Raw genomic sequence first — 18,478 nt, 5'->3', positions numbered from 1 at the left:
TTCTTTTCTTTTGTCTTCTTTCAAAATTTTCATTAGATTACTAGTATCATTAGTGTGATTCTTCGGTATGGCAAAATGGCAAGAACCAGAAATGCTACATTATTAGTACAATTGCAGTGTTTAGTTTGGACTTAGTAAGATGATCCTTCTGCCTTCTTTAGGTAGGATAGAACAGTTAAATAAAGAAAGGAATAAGTGGGCAAAAAAGCCTCTAAACTATTTAGAATTTTCTATTTTAGTCATTACATTTTTTGTTTAGTCAAAATAGTCATTTAACAAATTAAAAAGTATATTTTTGATCACCCGACTATTAAAAATTTTCCCTTTTAATCACTCAACTAATGACAACATATAATTTTTTGGTGACAAAATGTATATTTTAATTAGTTGAATGATCATTTTGGCTAAATAACAGGTTTAATGGCAAAAAATTTGTGACATTTGCTCTAAAGTGAGAGGGCATTTTTTTTTTTTTTTCAACAACGATACATTTGTATAACCTACTCTATCCTAATCTAGGAGGAGGGGAGTCTAAGGAGACTGTTGTAGGGGTTAGTGGGTATACAGACTCAACTAGATCAAGAGAGTGTTATGATACAATTTTTAGATTTTTTTCGCTGCTAGTAAAGTTTCAAACCCTCACCAACAGCCCAAGAGGGACTTAAGTCCCTTCCTGGTGGCTACTGAACCATTGCCCCAGTGGTTTCTAAAGTGAGAGGGCATACTCTCCTATTTGTATTTGGTAGTTAAACAGAGGTTGTCACTTATGGTTATGACTTCTGACTGGGATGGTACATTTGGTTGTGGCTGGTGGCTGGTGACTGGATGAGTTGGACCGCGTGACACAGCAAAATTCTTTCTCATCATCTTCCACTTGCAATCCGACAACATAAAATACCCGTCAAAGCTTCAAGTCAATCAACCACGCCTTAATTAAAATACTACGTGTCACTTATCACGGAATTATAAGGGCTCAATAATTAGTACTACCATTTAAACTTTTGTCGTCCCATACTCTACCATCCAGATTCGCAATTATGCTTAATTGACATCTATAATCTACAAACAATACTTCATTTTTTTGTTGTTTGTATCATTGTAATAATAAGAGAAATTGCAAATTATTTATCAAAAACAAATCATGGATCAAGCATGCGTTTACATTCTTCCTTTCACAGGAAAGACTAAATGAATTTTTATATGGATACACACCATTGCACCAACCTTGTTTAATTAATAAGATTATAGTTCGGAACACGAGATGAATGTAGATAATCAACTGATAAATGTTTAATTAGTGAGTTATACCAAGGAAAATATAGCGAAATGCTCTGCAAAAGCTTGCTTATTAGAAGGCTATCTCAACAGGGCTCTAAACTTGAGAATAAAAAATCTCACGGGAAAGAATAATACTTAGGTTCCGGTTTGGAGTTACGGTAACTTCTAAAGCTAGTTTGGATAGGAGTTTATTTGGATGATTTAATTGAAATAATTACTGTAACACTTTTTATGATATGATGTATATGAGATAAAAATGTGATTTGAAAGGTAACAAGGTGATTGAAATTTATGAAACAAATTATTTTGTTCCAAAACATTTCAATCCAAATACACCCTTACTTTCAGGTTACCAAAAATTGGAATATTTAAGTTACGAAAAATTAATTGCTAAATATCCTAAAAATAATTTTAGTTAGTGCTTAAAAATAATATTTTTTTTCTATAAATGCACCGCAACTCCAAATATGACTTAAATTGGGAATCAAAAACCTCACAAGCTGAATAGCTGCAATGATAGCTCACAGCCAACATTTTGGGGAATTTGAGGTCCATGTGTTCCCGGTTGGCTTTCTTTCTGGCTTATGGTGGCTGAAATGGACCCTCCCACGCACGGATAGTGGTTGGCTGGCCTGTGGCCCTGTGGCTGTGGCCAACACCATCAAACCCACTCAGCTTTCTTCTACTATATGCCCTTCTTTTTAAAATTTTTTTTTTTTCTTTCTTCCAAAGTAGTGTATGCTTAATAATGATCGGAATCAAGAATAAGTGCTATGCTTTTTGGTAATGGGCAATCTCCAAATCCTCATTTCCCACAAAAAAACAATTCCCAACTCAGCATCTTTTGTCCTTTCCTCCCTGTTAACCGACGACGCCTTTTTAGGACCTTGGACCTCGTTATTATTTACTATATATCAAATAAACGGTCTCGCTACTTAGTAATATTAATCAGGGTTGTGATCGAGTCCAACGCAGCTCACGACCTACCTCAGCTGTGCCAGTGGCAATGCAACACGTCCAACCCAAGTCCCAAACTTGTGAACCTGTCGTGATAAAAAACTCGGTGCCTAACCTCCTACTTATGGTTCAATTCTTCAATGATGATATTCTTCATTGAGAGCTCAAAAGTCTATTCTAATTTCGTCTACCTTGGAATCTACTCATGGTTTCTTTTTATGAATTTAATACTCAATAACAATTAAACTACAACAAAGAAAAAGAAAAGATATAAGACTAATTTTTACCCTTAGAAAGAAAATTTTAATGTGTAATCAAGTTCAAGAACAGGAAAACGTGATTAAAAAATCCATTGATCACCAAAAAAAAATGTAAAACCACTCATATTGAGATGTAAGTCGATGGTTCAAATCTCTGCACTTAAAATAAAATAAAATAAAAATGTACAGAAAATATACCAATGTGCTCCTTGATCTAAATGGAAATATTCTCCGATTTCTCATACAAGTTGGTTTGGTTCCTCCTCATAAATGTAAGATACCATAAAAGCTGCCAATTATTAAAAAAAAAATTTGGGTTGGGGGGGGGGGGGGAGGGGAACATGTTAGAGTATACAGAGAGGCATTTGACCTTAAAAAAGAATAACAATATGAAATTGGTCAAACAAATCTTCAAATGAAAAATAACCTACTCCTACCTACACAAATAATGTATGCACCAGTAAGGTTGGATAAGTGCCAAAATATATAGCAAAAGATTAATTTAAGTAATTTAAATTCATATGCTTAAAACGAACATGTCTTTGAGTACACAAATCTCACTAATTGAGACAAATAGATATAAAAGCCAAAAGGCCGTCTTCATACCTTCTAGTTGAATAAAAAAAAAAACTAATCCAACCTTGATTAATTTACTCATTATCTCAATTAAGCATTCATTCAAGTCCTGTACCAGTTTAATACTTAAGCTGGAGCTACTAATATTCCTTTGCTTATTATTAGGAATTTTATTGTATATGTCTTCATGAGGCCATTGTACTGCTGCCTCATCCACTAATAGCATGGACTATGTCTATTTAAGTGGTTGACTCACTCCTTGACGTAATACACCCATAACAGCAGATAGAAACTCACATTTGCGGCCAACAGAAAACCGAAGAAGAGCTAAAAATTGGGAAACCAAGCATAGAAACCTTTCTTTGAAGCGGACACGAATTTTCAGAAAACAAAAGAAAGAGGGAGTGAGGAAGAAGGGATTCGCTCCTACGTCTCTCTCTTCTCCCTCTCTCTTTCTATTGCCTAACTTTCTTTTTCTCTCTTCCTTCTTTGCTTCACCCCTTCTGCAAAGAAGTGAAGGCAGAAAACTTTTTTTTTTCATGCCATTTTCTTTTCCATCAATTCATAATTTTTTTTAGTTTATCAATATTTATACAAATTAGAGAAAAGCCCATTTATATTTGAAGTTATTGATTGTATTTGTTTGCTGAGAAAGGAAAGAATTTGAAGAAGAGATGTTGGTTGCCAACAGTTTTGATCTGTGGCAAAGGGACACCTTTTTCTCTGCAGCTGAAGAAGTTCAACATTCAGCCGATATGTATGTTCATCAACTTAATTATCCTTTCTTTTTTTCTGTTGGTTATTCTATTTTTCTTGTACTTAATTTTCTGGGGTTTGATTTGCTTTTTTTTCCTCCCTTTTTGTCCATTTGGTGGAAAATTCACCTTTTGCTTCAGTCATACTTGTCCTTTTCTCTGTCGTTTTTGATGCGGATGATTCAAATGTTTGTTTTAATATTCTTAATATGACGAAGGGTGTTAAGAAGCTGGTTTTGATTGCATAAAGTACGGGAATTTTACTTGGTGCTTTTTAGAATTCCGGGAAATGCTTATATGAAATTTCTTAAGTTTCTTTATTATTATTATTATTTCAGTATTTTGTTGTGGAAGGCCATATTTTGGACAATTTGTTGACACTGTATAGTTGTTCTGTTATTAAAATAATGTCCGAAGATTGCATCCTCTTCAGTTTGTGTTCAAGTATATATGGTTTATTTTTTGGTTGCCAGAATGGAATCGGCTTACAGGACATGGCTGAGAGAGAGCAAAGAAGGAATGAGACCTCAAATTTGGGATGATCTTTCCAGGGAACTTCAGATGGCTTTGGGTACTGCAAAATGGCAGGTTAGTTGATGCTTGAAACAAAGAAAATAAGAAAAAAAAATGATCTTTTCCACTCAAGTGACTATTTTTTAATGCTGTAAAGTTAGCTATAAAGACATTACTGTAGCGATATTTGGTTGCTTATAGCTTTGTTAGTTTACGTGGATTTATGCTTTCTCTGCTACTTTTTCTAGTTTCATAGATTGTGCATCCTGTTAAAGTTTCTAGTGGCTTTAATGGTCATTCAGTAACTTTTTGTTTAATTGTACTGTGGTTCCCTGATTAGTTGGAAGAGTTTGAAAAGGCTGTTACTTTGAGCTACAGAAGAAGTTCTGATGAAGTAACAATGACTAGGCATAGGCAATTTGTTTCTGCTATAGAAAACCAAATTTCCCGTGTTGAAGCAGCATTAAGTGAATCATTTGATGTGGATGGTAAGCAGTCCCTTCGATGGGTAAACTTAGATGAAAAAGAACGTGATGACTTAGCATTGTTTCTTTCGGGGCCCCTTTGGAGCTCTCAAAGCATGAGTGATGGGGCCGACAAGCTTGGAACAAACAAGACTGGATCTCCCCAGAAGAGGACTAGAAAGAACTTTAATACTAATGCTGATATTGGCGTGGAAGGAGAAAAACCAAATACGGCAAGTTCTCGGTGTATTGTTGATTTGGGCAGTGTTGTTGAACTAGATATGAAAGGAAGCCCTGGAACTGGAGATAGTATGAGTCATCAGCAAGATATGATGCTTAATGCTGAGAGAATAAGGAGTTCACTGGATTCAAGCAAACTGGAGATTGTGATTGACCACAGGGATGGGCAAATGGAAACAAAGGCACTGAACATTGAGGCGACACCAAAAGAGAAAGGATTCAAACCAGCTTTTTGGAGGCCAAAGGGTGAAGATCATCCTCAAGCAAAGGGAGGAGTGTTAAGCAACAGCATGTGGAGGAGGATCCAATGGATGAATCAGGTTAATTTATGTCTTCACAGATGGATTGTTATAATCAGTTAATAACTATTGTGGAAACAATTTACCTGTCTATTGCTGTTTATATGTTTTGAGATGCATCCACACAAATGCACTACCATCAATTTGCAATTGTTGTTTGTGTTTTAAAGTATTAATACTGTTAGAGTCAGGAAGAGTTTTTAATGGGTTCACTAGGTTTGTTTTGTGTTGAAAAATCTGATAAGAATTCATTGTTTTGTAGCTCTTTGGACGATTGCCTAGAATTCAGAGACAATCACAAACCCATCAAATGATGCCATTCAATTGTTCTATCCGATTCACACTTGTTTTCATGTTGGCTGTTTTTCTAATTGGTGAGTTCTCATTCTGCTCCACATTCAAGTATCATCAATGAACCCGTTTCCAGGTCCATTGCAACTGATTCAGTATAATTTTCCATCATTCAGTAAAATAGTAAGATTTTGTGCAGTTATCTCTCTTATTAAGTGGTGGGAAACATTAAAAAACCAGATACGGTGACCATAAGTAGCTAAAAAACCCCATAGAACTCAGGAATTCTGATTAAAACTAAGAACCTTGCAAGGTGATAGAAGACATTTCAATTGAGTAGTTCTTAATGAGATTGTAAAATGTCACTGTAAATCAAATTAATATTACTCCTGCCCTGGACTCTTGTAAACTGACTAAATGAATGTGAGGAGGGGCGAATATTTATGGTGACAGGATTCTCTGCTAATTGATTTTTGTTCTTAAGTCAGGAAGTTGACTTTGTTGTCTTGGATTTCAACTGTATATCTGCTAAGGATATTGGCATGTTATTCAACCACACTGCTTTACGGACAATTATGATTTCTACTATCAGCCACAGATGCTGGTTCAGGATTAGCATATAAGAAGAGAATTGCTTAACTTGTGGATACTCTTTTTTAACCCCATCTAGTTTGTAATTACCTTAAAATATGCACAAATGCTAATATAACATTATACCATTCTCTGGCTGCTACATGTTTTCTAAATGTTTTATGGGATAATTTCAGAAACCTCCCCTGAGGCTTTTGACAGTCTCACTCACCTCCCCTAAAACTAAGTAGAGTGTATCAAATCTCACTCAATTCAAATGCACAAACAATTTTAAATATATATCAGGAGAGAGAAAAACACTTCATCCCACATCTGCCCTCAAGATTATCATTAGTGACTTTTAATTTTTGTTGAACAGTACAAACCATCTAACAACAATGAAATCTGAAATTGATGGAAAAGGCAAGGTGCCTATTGCATTTTGGAAGGTAGAAGCCAATAGCTCTTTGTGCACAGCTAAACCAACGATAAAGAGCAAATAATAGTTAAGTTGGTTAATCATTCGCTATTAGTTTTGCATCTAAATTGTAGTTAAGTTGGTTAATCATTCGTATTACTCATTTAACTAATTCTGTCAACATAGTTTCGAAATATATCATAAGTTATAAGGGTATATCTGTCAATTCATCATCAATGATATCACAAATAGGGCCCAATAACCTGACAGGGAAGGTATCTGATATTTTGCAAAGTTCAGGGGAGGTGAGTGAGACTGTCAGAAACCTCAGGGGAGGTTTCTGAAATTATCCCATGTTTTATTGTAGTTACCTCTCAAACTTCTTTACAAACTGGTCTGGTTAACTTTCAAGTTTTGTGTTGATTAAAGGATATCTTCTATTATCGTAACAATCTAAAACATCGTGGACATGATTGGCATCCTTCTCCAAGACCTGCTTTACCTATAGGAAGGCCAAAATGTTGAATTTGCATCATTATCATTGTGAAGTGGTGTTGGCATTAGTTACTTCTTTTTGTACTCTCTTGAGTACTTACCAAGTATATCAAACATTCTACAAACTAGTTACATAACAATTTTCCTCCAAAGCATAGGAAGTCTAGGCAATCCGTACCTTGAATTGCTGTAAACATAGTGATATGCAATACTGTTTACCCGTTAAGCTTTTGGCAGGTAGATGTACAGAATTCGACTGTAGTTGTTTATATAACCTCTTTGTTCATCGCTTATCTGTGGGTTTGCAGAATTTGACTATATTAGTTTGTTGAGGCTCTGTGCATTGCTTATTTGCTGGTTTTGCTACCTGTTTTGGGGTTTGGGAATAGGTTCACCACTTTTAGGTCAAGATAATTATAAAGTTAGGAAGGTGATAACTTCTTTATTGGAAATGAATTTTGGTAAATGGTAACTTGATGTTATAGCCTTGTTGTTCTGCTTGCTGATTGAGGAGGCTGCATACTGTTAGGTGGAGAAAGGAAAAAGTAAAAATTTCATCTTTGGATCATTTTGAATGTTGTTGTTGTTGTTGTTTAACTTTTATTTGGCTAATTGTCTTTATATTTTTGCAGTTCCTTTCCTGTTCTACTCAAACTGAGACCAAGTTGTAGCTTATTGATAATGAGCATGAAAACAGGTATGCTTGTGACTTTATCGACAGTAGTCTGTGTTTCTCCTTTATTGGGCTACTAGCATGTGATCATTTCACACACTGCTATTTTTAGAAGTACAAATCAGGCACCTGCTAAAAAGATTCCTTCTTGGTGTAGGATGTATTTTGCTGACATTTTGAGTCGAGTTCAGTAATGAAATTTGTTGTTTGGAAATAAAAAATAGTGGGGGTTTACCTAATCTTTCCCTACTCACAGAAATGTTTTATGACCATAGCTTCTCTTCCTGCCTGTTCTCCCTTGTTCTAATTGTTTCAGTATCTTGTCTTTGCGCGTCATCACACAGAAAAACATAATTATATATTCTTTTTAGGTGAGGGGTGGGGGTGGGGTTTGCATCTCTTAGATAATTGGAGATGTGACCACGGGCAACTCTGGCACTTGTCTTCACTCTTTTCAAATTCTTTAGGATCTCGTGTTAACTGGCTGAAGTTAATAATCAAGCTTGCTGTTATGCATCATACTTTGATGGGACATTTTTTGAAATTAGCCAGTCTCCAAAGAACCAAAGCACAAAAAATCTACTGATTGCCTGCATTGGTGACAGGTTTGAGTAACTTGGCCATGTACTAAAAAAGAAAATAGAATTTGGCTGGAAACGAAGTTCAATAAATTAACGATTGCAACTTGCAAGCAAAGAAAGACTTCTTAAAAATTCTTTCCTGCCGTGTTATACTTTCAGTTTGATCCCTGATTTTACAATTCACCTTTTATTTCATTAATCCGATGAGAAACTTAAACAGGGCGACCTTGATACGAGTATTGCAAGTATTGATCATATATTACTCAAAAGACGTTCCATTTAGTTACCAAGAGTTTTCCAGTTTAAAGAGGGCCACCTACTATGAAGCATGCTGAACATCAGTTGCTGCATTCACAGTTATTTATCAGGGAGAAATGAACTAGCAGAGATGCTGGGGACTTCAACACAAGTTCCAAAATGTTGAACGAGTATGGGGCACGGACAAAGTACAGCCATTCAGTCTGAGCTTCAAATATGAGGCGTAATATCGATAGAATTTAAGTCATGTGGTTGTTTTAGTCCTTATAATAGAGGTTTTCACATTGTATGCAACATACTGGTTCAGCAGATCGAATGCAGTTCTTCAGTTGGTAAATTGAATGTAATCAAGTGCCTCTCACTTCAGTGTTCTCTGTGTGAATATTTATTGATTATCGTTCGGAAAACTACTATTTTCAGGGTCTTAAAAAAAAATTCCATGTTATTTGTCAATGCATTACAGGAATTCACAGATTCAGAGAATACCTCGAGCAAAGAGGAATGATGTCTCACAACTTAAATGAAATTTTACATGCTGTACAAAACCCACAACAGTGGGAAATTTTCCCAAGTCTATTGCAAAACTTCTCTTACATTTTTCTTCAGCCCGATCGCATTAATTACAAAACAGAGAAAAATAAAGTAAAAGAGACAAGGGAAGAAAAACCAGATTTGCCTCTTTTATCTTCACCTTTTGCATCATTAGAGCTCTCTATTTTCTAAATGGAAGTCATTGCAACTATCAAACCCCAAAACCCCTTCTTTTGCAATAAAAAACTCACATGATGAATGAGGCAAATGCGGCGCAAATACAACGCTGATGAATCTCCTTGTCCTCGTTCTTGTATTGACAATGTCACCATCATCGTCTTTAACATTTTCCTCATCTCGCGATAAGAAGAGCCTTGTATTCACACAATTAGCCCAAGATAACCCAAGTGCAGCACAGACCCTCCTCCCAGAAGAATAAAGAAACCAAGAGTTCCCAATCCTCAATCCATCCGAAGAATCAACACTATCCGTAACCTGATTAGTAACCACCACAGCCAGTCCAAACCGCATTGCCTGTGCCTTGAGCTTGCTCGAAATCTTAAAGAATAAACCCGACCTCCTCTTCAAATCACTCGGGTTATTATCAAATTCAGAACGAAACAAAGCAGCAATGGAATCAATAACAATGAGTTTAATAGGGAAACGGGTCTGCGGTGGTGGGTGTACAAGGAGGGGATCCAGGCGGGACAATAAGTCGAGCAGGTGGTCCGCAGAATGTAAAGGATGGATTAGTATATTGTCCAGTGGATTTTGGAGCGTGGGGTTTGAGAGGGCAAGCTGGCGGAGGCGGCGGAAGGGAAAGGGGAACTCGGAGTGGAGGTAAAGCGAGGAGGCGGAGAGACCACCGAGGGAGGTCGGAAGTTGAGCAGAGAGGAGGAGTTGGAGGGAGATTTGGGTTTTGCCGCAGCCGCTCTCGGCGACTATCTCTGTAATTGAGTTACAAGGGATGCCGCCGTGTAAGAAGCTGTCGAGGATTGGGCAACCGGTGGTGCATTTCGTGGTGCGGGTGGGAAGAGGGTGTTGCAGGAGGGCTGCTGGGTTCATTGGTGGTACCGCATTTGGAATTTTGAATCGGAAAGGCGCCTAAGGGTTCGTAAATCATTTAGTACTGGTTTTCCAGCTCGGGAAAAGTTTCTTGAGATGTACAATTATTTGTACAGAGAATACACCAATCTCTTACAAATGTACTGTTGTGTTGGAAAAAGATCCACTGACCCTGAAGGCCAATTAAGGCAAATTAGTTCAAGGTTTGACTAACTTGGCCCAAACACATGATCTAAGTTCCATAATTGAAAATGCACAAAAAGGACTGAATTCAAAGTGCATAGAGATATTTTGTACCTTTAGCGTGCTTTATAGTTGATTTAATTAGTAAGAACGAATTATTTTTTTTACAAAAACTCGTGTGCCCGAGACGATTAAAAAAAGAAAGAGAGAGTAGATTAAGCATACTTCAATGGTCACTAACTAGAATCTATTTATGACTAGAGCCAAAATCACTCAAAATTTTTTCGACCAAAACTTTTTGTACCAAAAAAACACGTGCTTGTAATTTCTTTCTTTTTTCCACCAAAAAAAGTCTCTTTGCGATTCATTTGAACCAAAAGAAGATGAGTAAAATAAATTAACCAAATTATCAACTCTTAAAGAAACCGACATTATGAAAGGAAGAAAATCGAAGATGAGTTGGATTGAATGATAAGGTGAAAGGAATTAATTCAATTATATAAAAAAAAAAAAAAGGGGGGAGAAAATCAGCCAATGATTGTATAACCTAAATTTACCCCCAACCCACCAAAAGATCCAACTTTCAGCCCAGCCCAAACCTTCTTTGAGGTTCGTCTACCCGGGTCCATTCCTTCTGCCTTTCCTCTTTCAGTTCTCTTTCAATCTCTCTCTCTCTCATACGCACCAGAGCTCCGATCTCTGTAACAAACAAACAATCATCACGGGAAGCTCCAAAATCATCGATACCCAGCTCAAATTCTCATTCAAGTAAGTATTCAATCCCCATTACCTTTGATTTCATTTCCAAACTCAAAAAGAATTATACAAAGGAAAAACCTCGTAAGATCTGATCCAATCCAGATTAAGCCCCGATGTCCTGTTTAGCACTATCCCTTCAACCCACAAATGGGCCCGACGTTTTGCTCCAAACCCGTGAATGGTTTCCCCCATCTCGGGCCCTGATGGCCCTTTCAGCATTCCGCAAAACCCGCTTTGCATTTTCCTCTAAACAACAATCCGCTGCCGTCGCCTCCAATTCTGACAACTCCTCCGCCGACCCTTCATCCCTCGGTGACGACCCACTTGCGGCCTCGAGCGGTCAAGTGATTGTGGGCGTCGAAAGCCGGTATCGGGTCGTTTACCGTTTAGTTAATTCAATTTATGTTTTGGGAATTACTACTGCTGATGAGACCAATAATAATGTTTTTGAATGCATTAGTATTGTTAATCAGGCTGTTAGTGTTGTTGTCACGGCTTGCCGGGGTGTAGATGTTACCCCTGAGAAGTTAAGTAAGAAATATGCTGAAATTTATATGGCTTTGGATATAGTTTTGAGGGGTGTGAGTAGCATTAGGCTTGCGGCAATGCTTGCCACGATGCACGGTGATAGCATTGCTAAAATGGTGCATTCTGCTATCAATACGGAGAATAAAATCCGTGGGGCGGATAGTTGGGTTAATTTAGAGGTGCATTCTGTGGAACATGAGGGTGGCTTGGAAGCATTCTCCAAAGCTGTGTTTGAATTGCCTCAGGAGACTTTGGAGGCTGGGGATGAAGTGGCTGCCACGATGGCGTTCAGTGGTGGTCAGGGTGATGAGAAGGAAGAAGGTGAGGTAGAGGAGGAGGAGGAAGAGAAGGATCCTTTTGCAGCCAGTGAGAAGATTAACCAGCCTCAGTCTCTTGTGGAAGGGTTTAAGAAGGATAAGGATCAGAGTTCAGATTTGACTAAGGCATTGGCGGGGCTTGAGGTTACTACACTGCCACCTGCTGCGGCTACTGATTCCACGCATATAGGTGTTGAAGGCTTTGAAGGGAACTATGGCGGAATTGAGTTTAGCAATGACGGGTCAACGTTACGCGAAGACTTCGAAGGGTTTAGTGATGCTTGGGGTGGGGGATTGGATGCTTCTGAATATGTGGAGTCAAAGAAGGTCAAGAAACATGAGGGGCTTGGTGGGCTTGAATTGTTAGAAACTAGTGATCCACCAGTCAAGACTGCTGCAGCTGCTGCTGATGGTGCTGGTAAGAATCTTGAGGATGTGTTGGTAAAGAAAACTGAAATGAAGGGTCCGGAAATGTACATTGCAGAAGAGATTAGTGCAGAGTTCAGGGAATCATTGCTTGCTAGAGTTGGATTGACGGGTGTTGTTTACTTGAGGACATTACCTCCAAAGCCTTCTGATGATAGAGAGACTGAGTTTTCATTTAAAGTTGAGAATACAGGCAGTGTTAAGAGGTTTGTAGTGCAAAGCTCACGCGTAAGTAGCCTTGGAAATGGTTTGTTCCATGTTAGGACTGCCCCATCAGGTGAACCTATTCCAATTATCAAGTATAGTTTGTTACCACGTTTGACTCCGTTGCCTTTGAGGGTTAGACTTGTCAAACGTCTCAGTGGGACTTTACTTTCTGTAATGATACAATATGTGTCAAATCCAGATTTACCAGCACCGCTGAACGATGTGACATTTGTCCTGAAACTGCCTGTAGACCCAACACTGTTGAAGGTTTCACCAAAAGCAGTCTTGAATAGGTCTGAGAAGGAAATCAAATGGCATGTTCCTGAGATTCCCCTTCAGGGCAATCCTGATAGATTAAGAGTGAGGATGCCTGTGGATATTGGTGATGAAGATGATGATATAGATTTTGAAGTGGTTTGCCATGTTAAATTTTCAGGACAAGGAAGTAAATCTTTGTCTGGAATTTCTCTGCGTCCTGCTTCTGAGGGTAAGACAGATTTTTATGAGGTGGATGACAGGTTTGCAAGTGGGGTTTACATATGCAATTAAGCATGAAACTGGTTGTTTTTCTTTTTCAGGTTTTTATTTTTCTGGTCGGCAGAAAATTAATTCTTTTACATTCCTGTATGTTTGCTGAGATATGTAGTTTATGATGTTTTACCCTATAGCATTTCCTGATCAGTTGCCTGTAACCTTGATTCACCATTCTGACAGGAAATATTCTGTTCAAACATTGTTAAGGCACTTGCTTTGTGTAATTGAGAGTATACATACTGTTTCACGTGCTTTTCCAATTAAAATACATGCTATCTGGATCTTAACACCTGCAAATAGTAAATATGTACAAGGAACACAACGGAAAAATTAAATTACTGAACGTAGATACAAAATCACTATCAATATAAGTTTCTTGTTGAATTGGACCTCGATTAGCCATCACATGTTTATTCTTGCATTGCTGCTATGCTTTTATATCCGATGCATTTTTGGAAAATATGCGGCAGTTGCTTTTATGTTGTACATGCTCCATGTGAGTCAATGAAATGAATACTTGAAGATTATGAGGTGACATAATGCCAATAGAATAACTCTTAAGATGGTTTCAAGCTTACAAATGAATGTGCTAATTAAACTCTTATCAAAGTAGGGAGAAAATCTAGAGATCTATTTGCTACTTATTCTTGAACAGTTGATTACTTTGTACTCCCTCATCTTAGGAAAGATTTTTATTTTTATTTTTAATTTTAATCACCCTAAAGAAAGATTTATTTTGCTGCTGATCTAATTTTTCAGGATTTCAATTTTTCGTCTTTACTGTTTGAAATGTTAGAGCCATAGCTCGGTCCATTTGATAAGATGTGTATGTTCCCGTAGTAGTTTCTACTGCCATTTGAGTGTCCAAAAGTTTCTTCTGAGAAGTGAAAAAAGGAAGAAGAAGAAGATGATGATGAGAAACCAAGGAACCACCCTTTGACTTGATTTTCCCTGATTCTTGGTTCTTTATGTAATCAGAGATATGCCATTTATCTGGAAGTTGTTGACTTCTTTTTTTCCAATGGCAATCCAAGTTTCTGGGCTTTTCTTAGGATATCTGCAGCTACTTAAATTCTTTTATTGTTTGTGGAGATATACACTGGTCAAGTGGTGCATCCAAGTTAGTCTAAATTTTGTATCAGTTGTCTCAGCATTGAATGGTACTTACATTTATGTATATCACATACTGGTATAGGAGTCATGTCCCGTGATGGCTCTCAATGGGAGTATGAGCCCAAAAACCGACTTTTCTGCACAAATGATTTATATTTAGCACTGTATGATATAACTTGTCAACACGAGAACACAGTTTCTGTGTAGGACACTTTGAGTAAAGGAACCTGTTAAAGTTTATGTCGAATCTTGGACTCTTGGCGACTTTTTGCCTGTAAAAGAGGTGTTAGTCTCCATTAGTGTTTTATATGGACACATTTCTACTTTTCTTGCATTGTATTGAATTAGCTCCTTAATCTTGGTGTATTTTCATGGTAGATATTTAAGCTCATCTCTAGTAAACAAATTCTGTGGATGGTATATGTTGCATTATTTTGAAATACCACATGCTTTTACTAGTTTTACCTCTAACTTGCTGCATGCTCCCTTTCTAAATTGGATGCCTGGCATTCTAGATGGTTATCTTGTGCTTCTAGTTGTTGAGCTTCATGCTGTTTTACCACTGTACTCTTGTTTCCTTTCTTTTTTAGGCAATATAGGAAGAAGATGGAGTCTCTAATTGGGTAATTTTGTTATTGCTCATAACTATTGGAAGCCCCAAATAATACAACCCAGCCCGGCTCTCATGAAGTTTGACATGAATGATGCAGGCAGGAAAGCCCCTCCATTCTTAAGGATGGATAACTAATCAATCAAACGTACCCGGGTTAATTCCATTTTGCACCCCTTCAACTGTTTCCAAATTTTCATTTTAATTCCTAAACTTTAAAATATGACACTTTAGTTCTTTAACTATAAAATTTGTCTTACTCGAGTAACATCAACAAGGAAGTGAGACAGATTTTATACCATAGTGGGTATACTTTGGGGATTAAATTGGGCAAAAGTACTATACTTTACGGATTAAATATGATAAATTTTATAATATAGGGATTAAACTAAGGCGTCCCATTTTGAAATTTAGAAACCAAAGTGAAAATTCGGATATTATTCGAGGGTACAAAATGAAATTAACCCAACGCACCCAACACTGGCAAGTATCTTTATGAGTTAATTCTTAGAGTTTTCTTAGATGCACAGATCAGAGTTGAACCTCATTCAGTTGTTAGAAAAAAACAAAAAAAAATTATGTTATAATAGCTTAATGAGTAAATTTATTCACTTTGAAATCTAATGATATGAATTTTTCCATTTAAGTACTAGGTGAATTCTTAAATTCTCTTTTTAACATACGCCATTGTTGTTCTTAAGATTGATGGATTGGAGCTAGGTCAAAATAAAAAATGACTCATTTTTTGTGGTATTGCATTTGGCCACACTAGAATTAAACCAAAAGTACCGGTGCCAAATTAAGCTGACCTCCTTGACTTGTCCCCATCTGATCTGACAAGTCCGTCAAATGGACGCTATCTGTTCACATTTAACGTTAGCAGACCTTCATTTCATGCAAATCGCGTGACATCCTTCTGAGCCTTCTACGCATTCCATGTGTCATACTACAACGTTAACGTACAAGAGTGTGGGCTGGCTAAGGCTGCTAAAATCATACGGTGCGACAGGGGATCCAACAAAGAAATTGAGTCAATGGATCCCTGGTTCAATTAATGAATGGACGGAAGATTTAATTTAATTTTATCTTACTTTTACATAAATAAATAATATAGTCAAGTATAAAACAAAAATATGTCACTGGTTTTAAAAATATAGCATTATTTTTCATTATTTTATTTATGTTTTAAAACAAAATAGTTTTCTAACTATTCAAATATTGTCAGTTTGAAAGCTAAAATGATTGATTGTATCATAAAAAAGTAAACATGTTTATTAAAAAAATTTTAGTTATCAAACAAAAATTAAGAAAGTGTTAAAATCATATGCATATTTAAATGAAGTTCCAATATATAAATCTTGTCAAAAGCATACATACATCTACATATATATATATATATATATATATATATATATATATATATATATATATGAAAAACAAAGACCCATAATTCAAAAAAAATCGGATGTTCTCAATTGAACTAGCGAGTCAAATAGGTTTCATCGAGTTTGATCGGATCAATTCCTTATCCAATCAAACTAGAGACCCGGCCTGACCTGATACTCCGATCACTAGGCCTATCAGTTCAACCATTAAATCGGATCGAATTTAATAACTATAGCTAAAACACAAAAGATGAACGCTGGATTTCTATTTTTTAGAATTTTGATAGAAAAATGTAATATAATAATTTGATATATGTGGAATAAAAAGATGATTGAAAAATATACTTATAAAAAAGAGTTTTGATAGAAAACTACAATCCAAACAATGCAGATAAGTGAAGTATACTAACGAATGTCTTGATTTTTTTTTTCATGACAATTGACATACAGCGTACTATTTAGTTTATCACTTCCGATGTTTTTCTTTGTCCCGTCATTATAAAGATGCATGATAATTAATTACTAGAGTAGTTGAGCTGTAATGCAATAAAAGAGATGAAGAGAGAAGTATCAACGGAGAACAAGCTTCAATGTGAAGTAAAACGTAATGCTTGGTTACTCGTTGAAGCAAGTTAAGCCAGCAAAAGGAAATCATGAATGTTTCAACCGCAAGAGAAAAGTACACCATGCACTTTATTGTTAGCTTTCAACATAATGCTCTTGAATATTGGTTTTTATAAACTTTTACTAATAAATTTTTTTTGTTTTTTCCCACTTTGCTACAAAGTAACCTTGTTTTGATTGTTAGTTTTGTGAAAAACTTTTTCTGAATGTTGTGGAGATATCGTATTCACTTAATATATTTTTCAATTACTGTTTTATCTCGTATATATTATATCGCAAGAAGTATCTTCTCTCGTTGATTGGCTATCCAATCACCATCAAATTAGTTTGCTGTAGAATTTCAAGGCATCCAAACTGTTTAATGTGGTACAAAAACTTCTAGTGCACGCGATTATGCACATGTCCCAGCTACTCAACTCCAAACTTTTCACCCAAATACAAAAGTTAAGTCACTAAAATTGGAGATATTAAAATCTTATGACAACATTTGTTTGGATAGGAGATTATGTAAAGTAATTACTGTAACATTTTTTATGATGTGATGCACACAAGATAAAAAAGTAGTTGAAAAAATAAATTGATTGATTGAAAAACATGTTTCTAATGGAAGCAAATAATATCTTGGAAATAAACTTCGATCCAAATTTTCATGAATAAAAATTCAGAATATGAAGTCTAACAATGTCAAAGGCAATTGTTACTCAAATGGATCTAATTAACTTGGCCAATTAACGTAGGACGGGGGTCTAAAATATGTTCCTTGCACGTTGTTTGTAGTATTTATATTTGGTCCTACGATCTATCTGATCACCACACGTTTCTTATAAACTGTACATAATTCCTGAAAGTGGTGAAACGTGTGACGTTTCACAATTATGTGAAAAATACTTAGAATGAAAACAACAGTTTATATAAGTTAAATCTAGTGCTATTTAATTAATTAACTTTTAGGGATTTCGACCTTTATTCTGTCTATCTTCATGACGAAGATAATAGGATAACAGCACTGACGTCAATGGTGAATTATGAAGAGGTAGGCTGCTAATGCAGATCCATTGACAATGAAATGAATGGATTCATTTTCGTGTTGAACAGAGATTTTTCTGTTAAAGTGTTCAAAGGCATCACCCTTATACCCATCACCACTCACCCCACCAGCCCTAGACAATTTGCATGAGATAAACCAGGATTATTACTTGATCAAAGAAGACAATAATATGAAGGCCACTGTCAAAGTAACAGTGAATTATTTATCAAGTTTTATTTACTTGCATCATCAACACGTTTTTCAACTATCTTTTATTTTACCTACAATACGTCAAAAAATTATTACAGTAGTTTGTTTTAAAATTTATCTCAAATAATCTACTATCCAAACACAAATATACCTGTACAACGTAAGCACATTTCATCACGGGTGGATGTAAGGGGAGGGGCAACCGCGCGCCCCTAAGATTTCAGAAATTCTTCTATAATTTCTTAAGAAACTGTAAATATTATACATATGTTCTTGTAGAAATTAATTTCTGCGTCCCAAGATTTTAAAAAGTACCTTTTATCCCCTTAGA

General features: G+C 36.2%; 3 protein-coding genes across 3 annotated transcripts; 2 read left to right on the top strand and 1 right to left on the bottom strand.

Moving 5' to 3' along the window:
• Positions 1-3,531: 3,531 nt before the first annotated feature.
• On the top strand, positions 3,532-8,994 carry LOC113695945 (uncharacterized). Its single transcript, XM_027215181.2, has 6 exons — positions 3,532-3,828; positions 4,300-4,414; positions 4,680-5,363; positions 5,605-5,716; positions 7,749-7,813; positions 8,591-8,994. The coding sequence occupies exons 1-5, from the start codon at positions 3,746-3,748 to the stop codon at positions 7,772-7,774; spliced, it is 1,020 nt and encodes a 339-aa protein (XP_027070982.1). The 5' UTR covers positions 3,532-3,745; the 3' UTR covers positions 7,775-7,813; positions 8,591-8,994.
• A 108-nt stretch (positions 8,995-9,102) lies between these two features.
• LOC113695946 (DNA repair protein XRCC3 homolog) lies at positions 9,103-10,352 on the bottom strand. Its single transcript, XM_027215182.2, has one exon. The coding sequence runs from the start codon at positions 10,222-10,224 to the stop codon at positions 9,331-9,333; it is 894 nt and encodes a 297-aa protein (XP_027070983.1). The 5' UTR covers positions 10,225-10,352; the 3' UTR covers positions 9,103-9,330.
• Positions 10,353-10,990: 638 nt separating this feature from the next.
• On the top strand, positions 10,991-13,425 carry LOC113696984 (uncharacterized). Its single transcript, XM_027216372.2, has one exon. The coding sequence runs from the start codon at positions 11,280-11,282 to the stop codon at positions 13,191-13,193; it is 1,914 nt and encodes a 637-aa protein (XP_027072173.1). The 5' UTR covers positions 10,991-11,279; the 3' UTR covers positions 13,194-13,425.
• Positions 13,426-18,478: the final 5,053 nt, after the last annotated feature.

Source organism: Coffea arabica, chromosome 6e (genome assembly GCF_036785885.1).
Source record: "Coffea arabica cultivar ET-39 chromosome 6e, Coffea Arabica ET-39 HiFi, whole genome shotgun sequence".
In the NCBI taxonomy this organism is placed as follows: Eukaryota; Viridiplantae; Streptophyta; class Magnoliopsida; order Gentianales; family Rubiaceae; genus Coffea; species Coffea arabica.
Note: the sequence above shows the minus strand (reverse complement) of the source record. Positions and strands in the feature narration are given on the sequence as shown.